The sequence below is a fragment of the Diaphorina citri genome, unplaced genomic scaffold, assembly GCF_000475195.1.
Source record: "Diaphorina citri unplaced genomic scaffold, Diaci psyllid genome assembly version 1.1 scaffold2046, whole genome shotgun sequence".
NCBI lineage: Eukaryota > Metazoa > Arthropoda > Insecta > Hemiptera > Psyllidae > Diaphorina > Diaphorina citri.
In genome coordinates this window covers 61,599-74,681 of record NW_007379471.1, presented here as the reverse complement: position 1 = coordinate 74,681, position 13,083 = coordinate 61,599, and the positions used below count along the sequence as shown (strand labels likewise).

Genomic DNA, 13,083 nt, shown 5'->3' with positions numbered 1-13,083 from the left:
TGTCGGAGTAGCAGGATAGACATCAATGTAAACAAGCATTTTGAATGAATGGCCTTTAGTTTAGACTGTAGAGTCTACTGTGGGATGATAAACAGGGAGAACACCTAACCCTAACCAGGCTTAGCACTTAATTTTTCAAATGGTTCAATCTGCTTTGAAAGATAGAGAAGCACTAGTTAAGCTAACTGGCACATTTCAAAAGATCCACTCTGTTTCGAAAGAATAAGCAGAAGTCTTTACAAGGGTTGACTCTGCTCATTAAATATGACTGGAGATCAAATCCTGCAGTAAGACTGACAAATAATCTCCAGTTGACTCAAGTTACCAACATTAACAACAACAAGAAAACCAAAGAGGTCGATCAGGTTTAGATATGATGGCACTGAGTGAATCACTATGGTGATCACATCACTTAATAACATCACGGCACTTCGCGTTAACATCACAGTATAACATTGGCACTTTGTACCATAGCTATAACTTCAGCAAGGTACAAGGTAAAAGGAACACCATCCTTGAAGATATTATAGACATGTGGGCTGAATTGAATGCAACTATGTATAGATCGTGACCCATACCTAACTTAATATTGCCTGTATTATCCATGTATCGCCTCGGTGACGTAGTGGTCAAGATGCTCGCCTGGTGAACAGGAGAACGAGGGTTCAATCCCAGTGAAGGTGTGAAAATTTAGAAATTGATAGGTAGGTACATACCTATATCTATATGATGACATAATAGTGTTCTAAGGGTTAAAATTAAAACACTTTAATTATTCGTACTTTGATAATTTAAGACGCCTAAAAATTTATCAAGAGGCTTGTACAAGTAGCTTCACCCCTGATAATTAATTTGATTTATGAGGGCTACTTACTCATTACATGTCAATTTTACGATATAATAAATCGTCAATTATGAGGATAACTTGGTTGTCGTCTTATCATAAAACGGTGCCAATACCTACTATATACAACTAAAACCTAATTTACACTAATTAAAATGGGACTGAAGTCCTCGTTTAACGAGTTATACAGATGAGGGGAAAAATACATATAAGTTCAGCAGAATCGATATGAATTTAACTAAAAATTAAATAGGTACCTACATTCAGCGCACGATTATTTTACTTCGCTTTAAAAAAAATAAGAGAAACTAACTTCCTAAACTCTCAACATGTCCACAAAAAATATCATCTTCTTCCTGCTTCACCACACAAAATACTACCAGCTTCACCACAAATAATTTTAATTGAAACAGTATTTGAAGTTAAATTAATTAAATGAGACAAAAACTCACATGTGAGCGTTCAGTTCAAACTAAGGGAAAGTTCACATCTGATTTTGATAATATTATGTACTATAGAATACGACATGTGTGTTATGTAACACAATGCCCATGTACGAGTGTATAGGGGGTAGAGAGGTAGGTTCAAGTGTTTTGAGTCATACAAGTTACACTATACAAACATCTTTTACTAGCAGTTCAGTAAACTGTGCAACTCGAGAAAAGGGTCCGTACCAAAGGCCTGATTGGGCACAAAATTTGCTGAGGAAAATTCTTACATGTGATGAATATCGCTGCCAAATTTCATCAAAATATATTTAGGTATGTCAAGTTCGAGTATTATGGTGAAATAAACTAAAGGGGGAAAATCGCTGAGTTTTAAAATCTACATCTAGGAACAACTTCGTTCTTCATTCAATTACAGTTGATCTCTGAGGTTGAGGGTATGAGTTACGGTGTACGACGTTTGTTGGTTCGAATCCCGACCAGTGCGAATCTATAAAAAGATAACCGGTGCAGTTTTCCGACGAATTTTGTGAGGCTCAAAACGAATAGGGACTTGAATCACTCGCGTGGTTTAGTTCAAACTGATATGAGATACAACTGATCAGATAGACTGATTTGCAGTTTCAAGGTTTAAATGCATATTCTATGATTTGATACTTCATCGCATTGTGAGAATTATTATCCCCCCTCAAATAGCACTGTTCCTCAATCTAATAATTATGATAAAGATGTTTACGAGATATGTGAGCATGTTTTCTTTACAATTTCGAATGGATTCTGATATTAATAGAAAGAACATTTATTTTAGATGAGAGAACAATAATTTTGTAATTGAGGAGGAGGTTGTCAGTTTGTTTTAATTAAATTCTTTACATTTCATAGATTAAAACCGTTTAGAAAAAATAATATTCATGAAATCTTCATTACTCTACCTGAATAGGTTAAATAAAGATAAAAAAATTAACTGTGAACTCCCATGGCAATAATTGTCAGATTTAGATTTAACATTAATTATAGGCAAGTAACATACAGTTTTTTTCTGAATAGGTACCTATTAGGCTGCTATTAGACACTTCATCATATTGCTGGGATTATGACCAGCTCCAATGCTTGTATGTAATATTAATAGTCAGGAAGGAATTTAAAATCTAACTATCTTTTGTTTGTCAAAAGAATTTTTGTGTGCTTACTGCAGTAAAGTAAGGACAGGTAAAGGTGGCGTTCCGATCCTAGCTGCCGGGGTCGCGCGACCGAGCTGCCTGGTCGCGCCATAGAGGCAGCATTCCAATAATCGCGACCGAGTCTAACGACTTCTATTACAAAATTCCAGTCGAACAAATTATTACAAAAATAGTATTTTAAATCACATGAAAACCTCGCGACCAGGCGACCATGAAGAGGATTTGCCAATCTATTTGCTCAACATTCTTCTAGTAATGGCTGGAATTGAAACAAATCCTGGACCTACCTGGCACTGTTCAGTGTGTTATCAACAAATTCGCTCAAACACTACATCAGTTCAATGTAACAGCTGCTCTAACTGGTGTCACATGAAAAAGTGTACAAATTTAACATCATACAAACAATGGACTACAACCTTCATTGCAGAATGTTGCAAGGGACAAACAACACTTTCCCACCCAAACAACTTATCTAGTCATTCAGATATTAGCAATACTTTTACATCTAGTCGCTCACCTGTAAATAACACAATCCGGAAGTGTGCAGTTTGTTCCGAACAAATTGCTAGCAATACAACATCAGTCCAATGCAATAAATGTCTAAATTGGTCTCACATAAGAAAATGCACTAATCTCTTGTCAATTAATGAATGGAACTCCTCATTCATAGGAACCTGTTGTCTTCAACACTCACCAGCACCTAATCTACCAACCATACAAGCTAGTAATGCAAATGACACCCTCTCAACAGCTAATGTAAGTCAAAACACATCTGATAGTGATCCTATCACATTCAAAATACTTCAATACAATTGTAATGGTCTCAGAAAGAAAATTGATGAAATAGTTAACTACATGGAAACAAATGATATACTAGTTGCTGCTATTCAAGAAACCAGGTTAACTGTGAATTCAAACTTAGTGTCCAGAGATAACTATTCAATCTTGAGAAAAGACAGAGGTAAGAACACTGGGGGTGGCCTAGCATTCATTATCCATAACTCAGTTCAATATAGCTCTGTCACTATTCCAACCCCAAGACAACAAGATACTTTTCTTGAACAGCAGGCTATAGCTATAAAATCAGGACAAACCAAGATCACATTAGTAAACATTTACATCCCACCCACCAGTAGCTGTGATGCAGGATATCATGCTAACATTGAACATCTGTTAGAACTAGAAGACACTATTCTACTCGGTGACTTTAATGCCCACCATGACCTGTGGGACCCATATCTCCCAGCAGACCAAAGAGGAGAAGATCTGGTTGATCAAATTGACACATCTCAATTTGGTATATTGAATGAACTAGAACCTACAAGAATAGAAGGAGACACTATCTCATCCCCAGATGTCACCCTGGCTAGTCTACCATTACTACCTGTCATCCATTGGGAATCAAAGATTGCTCTCTCATCAGATCACCTCCCAATCACACTCTACATCAACACTGTTGTGAACAAAATTGATGCGGAAAGGAAAAAGTATATAAACTTCTGCAAAGCTGACTGGGCAGGCTTCACTGAATTTACTGAAGATTGCTTTGTCAAGCAAAAAACACCAACAGATGTTATACCTGCAGAAAAAACTTTCAGAAAGATTCTAAATCAAGCAAAGGCAATCAATAAATGTAACACCAATATTTCACATTTTTAGCAAGTGAGAGTAAAACTTCTTTGTCATACTGTGACCAACACCCACTCAATTCATACTCATTTTGTGTCTATATGACATGGAATGCATCAGTTCATAACAAATCACTGAAGCTAAGCAGCAATAAGCATGGTTGGTATCTGCACAGGTAATTGTAACATAGTGTTTGATTTACCTAATCTTTGCAGTTGAAAATGTTTTTTCCTAACATGCTAAATAGAAAAAATAATCTTACCTATAACTTTAGGTTTGGAAACATCAGGTTTAACTTTTGTTGAACTTCTACTGTTATCCATGGCACTAGTTTGTGGCTTAGAATCTTACCTATAACTTTAGGTTTGGAAACATCAGGTTTAACTTTTGTTGAACTTCTTCTGTTATCCATGGCACTAGTTTGTGGCTTAAGTTTTGAACTTGTTGCTTTATGCTCTGTCTGATGGTTTGTCACATCAGTGTGAATATTGATGGTATTTCAATCTCTTGTTGAGTTTTCAAATTTTTACCGCTCTTATCAAAGTTGGACCAGTCCCAAAAATCACAAGATGCACTCCAGTAACCTTTGCTGAGAATCCAACCATTGCTGTCATGGTAGATCATGGTTTTCTTTGTTTTTCTGCACAGTTTACCATGATGAGATATGCTTGCTCTATTCGTATGACTTACACATGTACTTCCATTTAACTTTTGTTGGTTATTTTCAGTGTGTTTTTGAGATAAGGTATTACGTTTCCTAGCAGAAACACTTTCAGTGTGAACAACAATACCTTTCTGCACAGTTTACCATGATGAGATATGCTTGCTCTATTCGTATGACTTACACATGTACTTCCGTTTAACTTTTGTTGGTTATTTTCAGTGTGTTTTTGAGATAAGGTATTACGTTTCCTAGCAGAAACACTTTCAGTGTGAACAACAATACTATTGCTTCTCTTATTATCACTTGACTTCTTTGGTAAATTTGAGACAGATGATTCAATATTGATTTCTTCTGACTGACTGAAATGATCTGAAAAGTGATAATAATAATAATCAATAAATGTAACACCAATATTTCACATTTTAAGGAAGTGAGAGTAAAACTTCTTTGTAATACTGTGACCGACACCCACTCAATTCATACTCATTTTGTGTGTATATGACATGGAATGCATCAGTTCATAACAAATCACTGAAGCTAAGCAGCAATAAGCATGGTTGGTATCTGCACAGGTAATTGTAACATAGTGTTTGATTTACCTAATCTTTGCAGTTGAAAATGTTTTTTCCTAACATGCTAAATAGAAAAAAGAATCTTACCTATAACTTTAGGTTTGGAAACATCAGGTTTAACTTTTGTTGAACTTCTTCTGTTATCCATGGCACTAGTTTGTGGCTTAAGTTTTGAACTTGTTGCTTTATGCTCTGTCTGATGGTTTGTCACATCAGTGTGAATATTTGGGTTTATCAGTCTCCGGCTGTTTGATCTCCTTGAGATCTTGCTACCATTAGCTGGCTGATCAGGTTCATTCTTTGTTTCACTTGATTGTGTCTCTGCACCACAACATCTAGATTCATTAGATCGATTTCTTAACTTCCTATCAGACTCATACAAACAAAGCTCTGCTGTACTCCTTCGATGGTACTTCCTCTTGGGAGAAACAAGATTTATCACTTCAATACTACCTGAGTCTTTACTGGTGCTACCAGTTGCTTTGGATGACACATCTTTACTTCTCAATGACAGTTTTCTTTCACTGACATTTATTGTGCTGGATCTCTGCTTCTTTCTTGGCAAAGGGCAATAGTCACTATCATCATCTTGCTCGATGTAATTTTTCCTTCCCATATGTCGTAGTGAAGATTTTATATCCGTAGTCTCAGTTGTAGGCTGAGGCTGGAACTTGCTCAGTCTTCCTGACTGTCTTAAACACTTTGAACTTGTATTCACACTCATGTTGACTATTTTTATCAACTGGAAGAAAATGAAAGACAGATTAATTATAGATTATCAGCATCCATAGTATTACATCTACATGATGTAAAACAGTAAGTCCAATTTACTCTTTCAATATGACAGCTATTAAGGTTCCTAATATTTGGATCAGAATAATTATTTCAATGGTTTTGAACCCAGGAAGATTGCTTACAGAAGTGTTTGTTTCTTGGTTACACAAACACCAAAGTTTGGCAATGTAAACAAGAAAGTGCAATACCTTTTTCACAAGTTTTGAGTAAAGTTTTATGTTGGGGAAGACATTTGACGACAAAGTTTATACCTAATTTAATAATTGGTACTTTGTAGATTTGAACAGTTTTTACCTTCGGCCTTCGTTTTGACAGATTTTTTGTTTTGGTTTTCTTGGTGCTACCAAGTAGAGGTACCCCAGAATACATACCCTTTTCAACGTAAACGATAAGTTTCAGAAACGACAAGAGTATGTTTTCGAAACATTTTAGGTATAAGAAATTAATAGTTATTCACGGGAGAGGAGTTTTCGAAGACTAACTATTAAAAGGGCTAATAAAAAATAAAATTAATGGAAAAAAGAAAATTAAGAAAACGGCTGCGACTGCGACATGTTGTGGTTTCAGTGTGTACAGTGGTTTAAAGTGTTTTGTTTTTTTTTTTTTTTTTAACTAAAAGCCGGCAACAAAATGGCGGACGCACAAGAACGTTTCATACGATGCACATTTTTCTCACTGTCAAATCTGTTTGTTTTTTTCTTTTTCTTGCATTTCATTTTATTTTTCACTTTTCTTCCGGAATTTTCATGGATTCATGGTACCCATTACCCAACTACCTACCTATCTGACAGCAAAGCAAAAAAAAAAAATTACGGATTGCCGGAAAAAATTGTTGCCGTTGTCTGAGGTTGGGCTCACAACTGTAAACACAACTTGTGGCCTTGAGTTCATTCATCTACCTGATAAAAATCGCTTTATCAGTGCCCAAATAGTCTGAAGAATCTGAAGATAGCCTTTTCTGAAGCCTTTGTGTAGATATCTAACTGCAAAATGAAAATCTGTGGTCCCAAACTGTCCCTGTGTGGTGTTTTACCTGATAAAAATCGCTTTATCAGTGCCCAAATAGTCTGAAGATAGCCTTTTCTGAAGCCTTTGTGTAGATATCTAACTGCAAAAAGTGCAAAATGAAAATCTGTGGTCCCAAACTGTCCCTGTGTGGTGTTATTATCAGCGCTTGGGGTATTGTACAGTTGGTAAGTTGTTGCTGATCTTATGTCCAAAAACACACCCATTTAGTTCTACAGGTACTTTTGGGTCAAAAAACAGTTCTCAAGAACCACCCTATACCCGTTAAATAAGACTAAAAATTCACTTGTCGTTAGCACCAGGATGTGTCTATTACATATTGTGATATAGTTAACTCTCAAGATTAAAATTCCATAACTCAGCTGGGATTGAACACACACCCACCTGTTCAAAAGATTGCACCACTAGCTGGTAATTATGCAGAAGTCACATCCGTGGAAAAGAAAAGCTCCTTTTTTGTATTTAACCTTACCCTATAATAACACTAATCACTGCTCTAATTGTGAAAACTCCTTCTTGCATTTAACAGAATCCTATAGTAACACCGGTCACTGCTTGTTTGTGCCAGTTCCTTTGGTAGCAATATTCCACAGACGTGACTTCTGCACAAGTACCCACTAGCTTAAAAGGTGCATAGTTTATTTGTGATGCCTGTCCCAAGCTTGGTAAACAGGGAGGTTCAGTGTTTGGAAGGGCATGTATCAAGAACCCCGTTAAAACTAAAACCATGTCAGTTGCAGCTAGTCAGCCCATTAAGGCCTTGGAAACCAGTGTGACACAAAACACTAGGGTGTCCCCTTCATTGCAACCTTGTTTACATATTAATAGGCTAGAAAGAAGAAAACCTATGTTGAAGATTTATTCCAAGTGTGATCCAAATTAGACAAATTGGAACCTATAAACATTAATAAACAAACATAATATATCGGAACCAATAAACATTAACCTAGTTAGTTTGGAGAGTAGTCCACATGCCTTGTAAGCACTAGGTCATGGGTTTGATTCCCACCTGGACCAGGGCTGGATTAGCCCCCCGCGGGGTCCGGGGCAGTTTCAAAGGTGCGGGGCCCCCAGGACCTACCCCCCTCCCTACTAGAAAACACTTCCATACCTACCTAATTCATTTATATCAATCATTACCTACAGACTACAAGTTTTGTTATTAAAATGTATTTTGCCATTTCAGTTCTTTACACATTGAAGTTTTAATGTTTGTGAGCACATCTTTCATGCAAAATATCATGCAACATTTTTTTTTTTAACCCATAATATCTAGTGTAAGTTCTCAAAGCGTGGGGCCCCCAATAGCGCAGGGCCCTGTGGCAGTCTGCCATTCTGCCTTATGGGTAATCCGGCCCTGACCTGGACAAACTTTATCTTACACAGCTCAGGAATGGCTGGCTTTTACTCCTATACTCTCCTCTCTTTGAATTTGGGATGATTAGAACTTAATTGTTACAGTTTCCTCTAACAAACCATTAAAGAGCATTAATCATTCACACTTCTTCTTTGACAGGCACTTATGGGAGTGTTCTATCACATCAGGAGTGTAGCTCTTATCGAGGATTTACCGGGAGAGGAAACACATTTTGCATCAATTGATGACTTCTACCAGACAGTTGAAAGAGGTTACACTTTGGTAAGTACTTACCTAAACATAATACATGAAGGATTTACATTGGTTATAATTATTATTTAATTTCCTCTGCACTTGATCTTGTATGTGATATCACAACATTTGACCATTGACCAATTAATCACTAATTTTCTTTTGGTGCCACAAACTCAAATGTTTTTTTTTTTTTTTTTTTTTTTTTTTTTTTTTTTTTTTTTTTTTTTTCCATTTCTTCACTCTCTGTTTTACTCAAATACTTATCTTTGCATTTATTTTGCTTACAGAATGCCTACAACTGTTGGATTGCAGCAGTACTTTATTTCCTGACTCTACTCCTTTCTGCCCAGCAGTTCTACGCAAATACTAGATCCTCAATCAGCTTGTGATAAAGGTACACCGACTAACATTGTAATGTGATAAAATGTGGATATACCATTCCTCAGTTGAAAATCCAAGTTGGTGCTAGGGGAAGTATCACTCACATGATTATTTATAGAGTGAAGAGAAGCATACAGATCCAATTCAAACATTGTGTAAATATAACCTGAGCTTACTATTCACACACAACAGGTTAACAGGTATTAGTAGTCTACTTTGAACTTCCTATTTTACAACCAAGTGCCTTAATATTTAGTAGATGTCTTCCAATTCATTGTATTTCACATTTTTATGTCAATTATTTTGTCTTTAAAGTTGTTATAGAGTTAATTTTCTTTTGAAATATTACCCATGTAGTTCGGGATTAACAGGATTTTTTTTTTTTTTTTTTTTTTAGCTGTAAGAAACTATCGAAAATATAAAATGAAATCATAGACAGTTCTACAAAATTTTTCCTAAGTATCTAAGAAGATCTAGAATTTATTATAGTTTTGTATTTACATTTTGAAAAACCGCAGCAAAATTATAATAGAAAGAGGGAAAACAAAAAGTCAAAAACATAAATTTACTTTGTAATTAGATACCTACCTATATTGCTTCATATTATCATTATCACCTATGGATTACAGTAAAATTATTTTTCTACACAACTTAAAAGGTCAATTATTTGTCTAGTAATCTACAGAAAACAACATTTTATTTTGAATGTTTTCTACACGTAGACTAAAAGTAGCCTAGCTACACCAACTAGGAACATTTTACATGTTACATAATATGTATTCTATGTAATTATGTAAACATAATTATTTCATTGTTATACATAATTATGTTAATAAACTTGTTGAACTACATGATTATCTATTTGAACATAATTACCTAATTGTTTCCTTTAACTTAATTATTTTCTAATCAAGGCTATGTAAGAGGGTTCTTATCGTGTTATTCTTAATAATATGTACATTATTTGACTTTTTACAGTTGATTTAAATTTATTTGTGTCAATATTTTGACAAAAAGGTTACACTTAGCTACAGGATAGCCAAGCAAGTGCATTTTCAATTAACCATTCGTGCACCGGAATCAAGAAAAGTCCAGAGTTTGTGGTCTGATGACATCTGGTTGTAGTAATTGCTAGGTAGTGTCCAGATCAAGACAAGTCCAGAGCTTGTGGTCTGATGACATCTGGTTGCTAGGTAGTGTTCAGATCAAGACAAGTCCAGAGTTTGTGGTCTGATGACATCTGGTTGTAGTAATTGCTAGGTAGTGTCCAGATCAAGACAAGTCCAGAGCTTGTGGTCTGATGACATCTGGTTGCTAGCTCTTTCAATATGACAGCTATTAAGGTTCCTAATATTTGGATCAGAATAATTATTTCAATGGTTTTGAACCCAGGAAGATTGCTTACAGAAGTGTTTGTTTCTTGGTTACACAAACACCAAAGTTTGGCAATGTAAACAAGAAAGTGCAATACCTTTTTCACAAGTTTTGAGTAAAGTTTTATGTTGGGGAAGACATTTGACGACAAAGTTTATACCTAATTTAATAATTGGTACTTTGTAGATTTGAACAGTTTTTACCTTCGGCCTTCGTTTTGACAGATTTTTTGTTTTGGTTTTCTTGGTGCTACCAAGTAGAGGTACCCCAGAATACATACCCTTTTCAACGTAAACGATAAGTTTCAGAAACGACAAGAGTATGTTTTCGAAACATTTTAGGTATAAGAAATTAATAGTTATTCACGGGAGAAGTTTTATGTTGGGGAAGACATTTGACGACAGAGTTTATAATTTAAATAATAATTGGTAGGTAGTAGGTACCTAAGTACTTTGTAGATTTGAACAGTTTTACCTTCGGCCTTCGTTTTGACAGATTTTTTTGTTTTGGTTTTGTTGGTGCTACCAAGTAGAGGTAGGTACCCCAGAATACATACCCTTTTCAACGTAAACGATAAGTTTCAGAAACGACAAGAGTATGTTTTCGAAACATTTTAGGTATAAGAAATTAATAGTTATCCACGGGAGAGGAGTTTTCGAAGACTTTAACGATTAAAAGGGCTAATAAAAAATAAAATTAATGGAAAAAAAGAAAATTAAGAAGACGGCTGCGACATGTTGTGGTTTGAAGTGTTTTGTTGTTTTTTTTTTTTTATCTAAAAGCCTGCAACAAAATGGCGGACGCACAAGAACGTCTATGTATTATCGAATTAGGGATTATTCCATAAAGATCTTCAGATTTCGCAGATCTTCGATATTACGTAAGAAAATGGTGCACGATTGGTCATTATTACCTATCATCCTATCAACTTCAGTGGTATAGTAGTTAGTGTTGCGGACTTTGGATCTGGAAGTTAGTAGTTCAAGTCCAAGTCAGGTTGGAAAACTTAGCGATTTCCACTAATCGGGGAATGACATTTCTGACAACAATTTCAGTGGTGTAGATAGTTATTAGCGCTGTGGACTTTGGATCTGGAAGTTAGTAGTTCAAGTCCAAGTCAGGTCGGAAAACTTAGCGATTTCCACTAATCGGGGAATGACATTTCTGACAAGTATTCGTACCATGCTATAGCGAATCTTCTCGACTGTTATATTGTGCAGATTCGTAGAAGCTTAACCCATCCTTTAGTGCTGTTTGCGCATACACCTAAGCCTCGGGGTTGGCTTGAATCTTGTATTACCTATGTATTACCAAGAGATGTTGCCTTATTCCTGGACTTGGATCTCAGAGAAGAACATACCGTAGAAATTTGATGACTCGCTGCCTGCTGCTACAACAACAACATTTTTTTCTTTTTTTGCATTTCATTTTATTTTTCACTTTTCTTCCGGAATTTTCACGGTACCCATTACCCAACTACCTACCTACCTATCTTACAGTAAAGCAAAAAAAAATCACGGAAAAAATTACGGATTGCCGGAAAAAATTGTTGCCGTTGTCTGAGGTTGGGCTCACAACTGTAAACACAACTTGTGGCCTTGAGTTCATCTACCTCAATACTGGCCCTGACGATTTCGATCTGGACACTACCTAGCAATTACTGCAACCAGATGTCATTAGACCACAAACTCTGGACTTGTCTTGATCTGGACACTACCTAGCAACCAGATGTCATCAGACCACAATCTCTGGACTTGTCTTGATCTGGACACTACCTAGCAACCAGATGTCATCAGACCACAAACTCTGGACTTGTCCTGATCTGGACACTACCTAGCAATTACTGCAACCAGATGTCATCAGACCACAAACTCTGGACTTGTCTTGATCTGGACACTACCTAGTAATTACTGCAACCAGATGTCATCAGACCACAAACTCTGGACTTGTCTTGATCTGGACACTACCTAGCAATTACTGCAACCAGATGTCATCAGACCACAAACTCTGGACTTGTCCTGATCTGGACACTACCTAGCAATTACTGCAACCAGATGTCATCAGACCACAAACTCTGGACTTGTCCTGATCTGGACACTACCTAGCAATTACTGCAACCAGATGTCATCAGACCACAAACTCTGGACTTGTCTTGATCTGGACACTACCTAGTAATTACTGCAACCAGATGTCATCAGACCACAAACTCTGGACTTGTCTTGATCTGGACACTACCTAGTAATTACTGCAACCAGATGTCATCAGACCACAAACTCTGGACTTGTCTTGATCTGGACACTACCTAGTAATTACTGCAACCAGATGTCATCAGACCACAAACTCTGGACTTGTCTTGATCTGGACACTACCTAGTAATTACTGCAACCAGATGTCATCAGACCACAAACTCTGGACTTGTCTTGATCTGGACACTACCTAGTAATTACTGCAACCAGATGTCATCAGACCACAAACTCTGGACTTGTCTTGATCTGGACACTACCTAGTAATTACTGCAACCAGATGTCATCAGACCACAAACTCTGGACTTGTCTTGAT

At 36.4% G+C, this 13,083-nt stretch overlaps 2 protein-coding genes across 3 annotated transcripts; one reads left to right on the top strand and one right to left on the bottom strand.

Annotated features, from left to right (window-relative positions):
• Window positions 1–4,571: 4,571 nt before the first annotated feature.
• On the bottom strand, window positions 4,572–11,259 carry LOC103518030. Its single transcript, XM_026829942.1, has 4 exons — window positions 11,081–11,259; window positions 5,424–6,078; window positions 4,892–5,133; window positions 4,572–4,736 (listed from the first exon to the last, which is right to left on the bottom strand). The coding sequence occupies exons 2-4, from the start codon at window positions 6,058–6,060 to the stop codon at window positions 4,572–4,574; spliced, it is 1,044 nt and encodes a 347-aa protein (XP_026685743.1). The 5' UTR covers window positions 6,061–6,078; window positions 11,081–11,259.
• Window positions 7,010–9,177, top strand: LOC103518027 (ribonuclease kappa). Of its 2 annotated transcripts, XM_026829939.1 has the most exons (4): window positions 7,010–7,134; window positions 7,269–7,324; window positions 8,674–8,796; window positions 9,057–9,177. In XM_026829939.1, exons 1-4 carry the CDS (start codon window positions 7,122–7,124, stop codon window positions 9,156–9,158), a joined length of 294 nt encoding a protein of 97 aa, XP_026685740.1. In that variant the 5' UTR covers window positions 7,010–7,121; the 3' UTR covers window positions 9,159–9,177. The 2 variants fall into 2 exon arrangements, with proteins under 2 accessions (XP_026685740.1, XP_008481300.1); XM_008483078.3 differs by lacking the exon at window positions 7,010–7,134 and having other exon boundaries at window positions 7,168–7,324.
• Window positions 11,260–13,083: the final 1,824 nt, after the last annotated feature.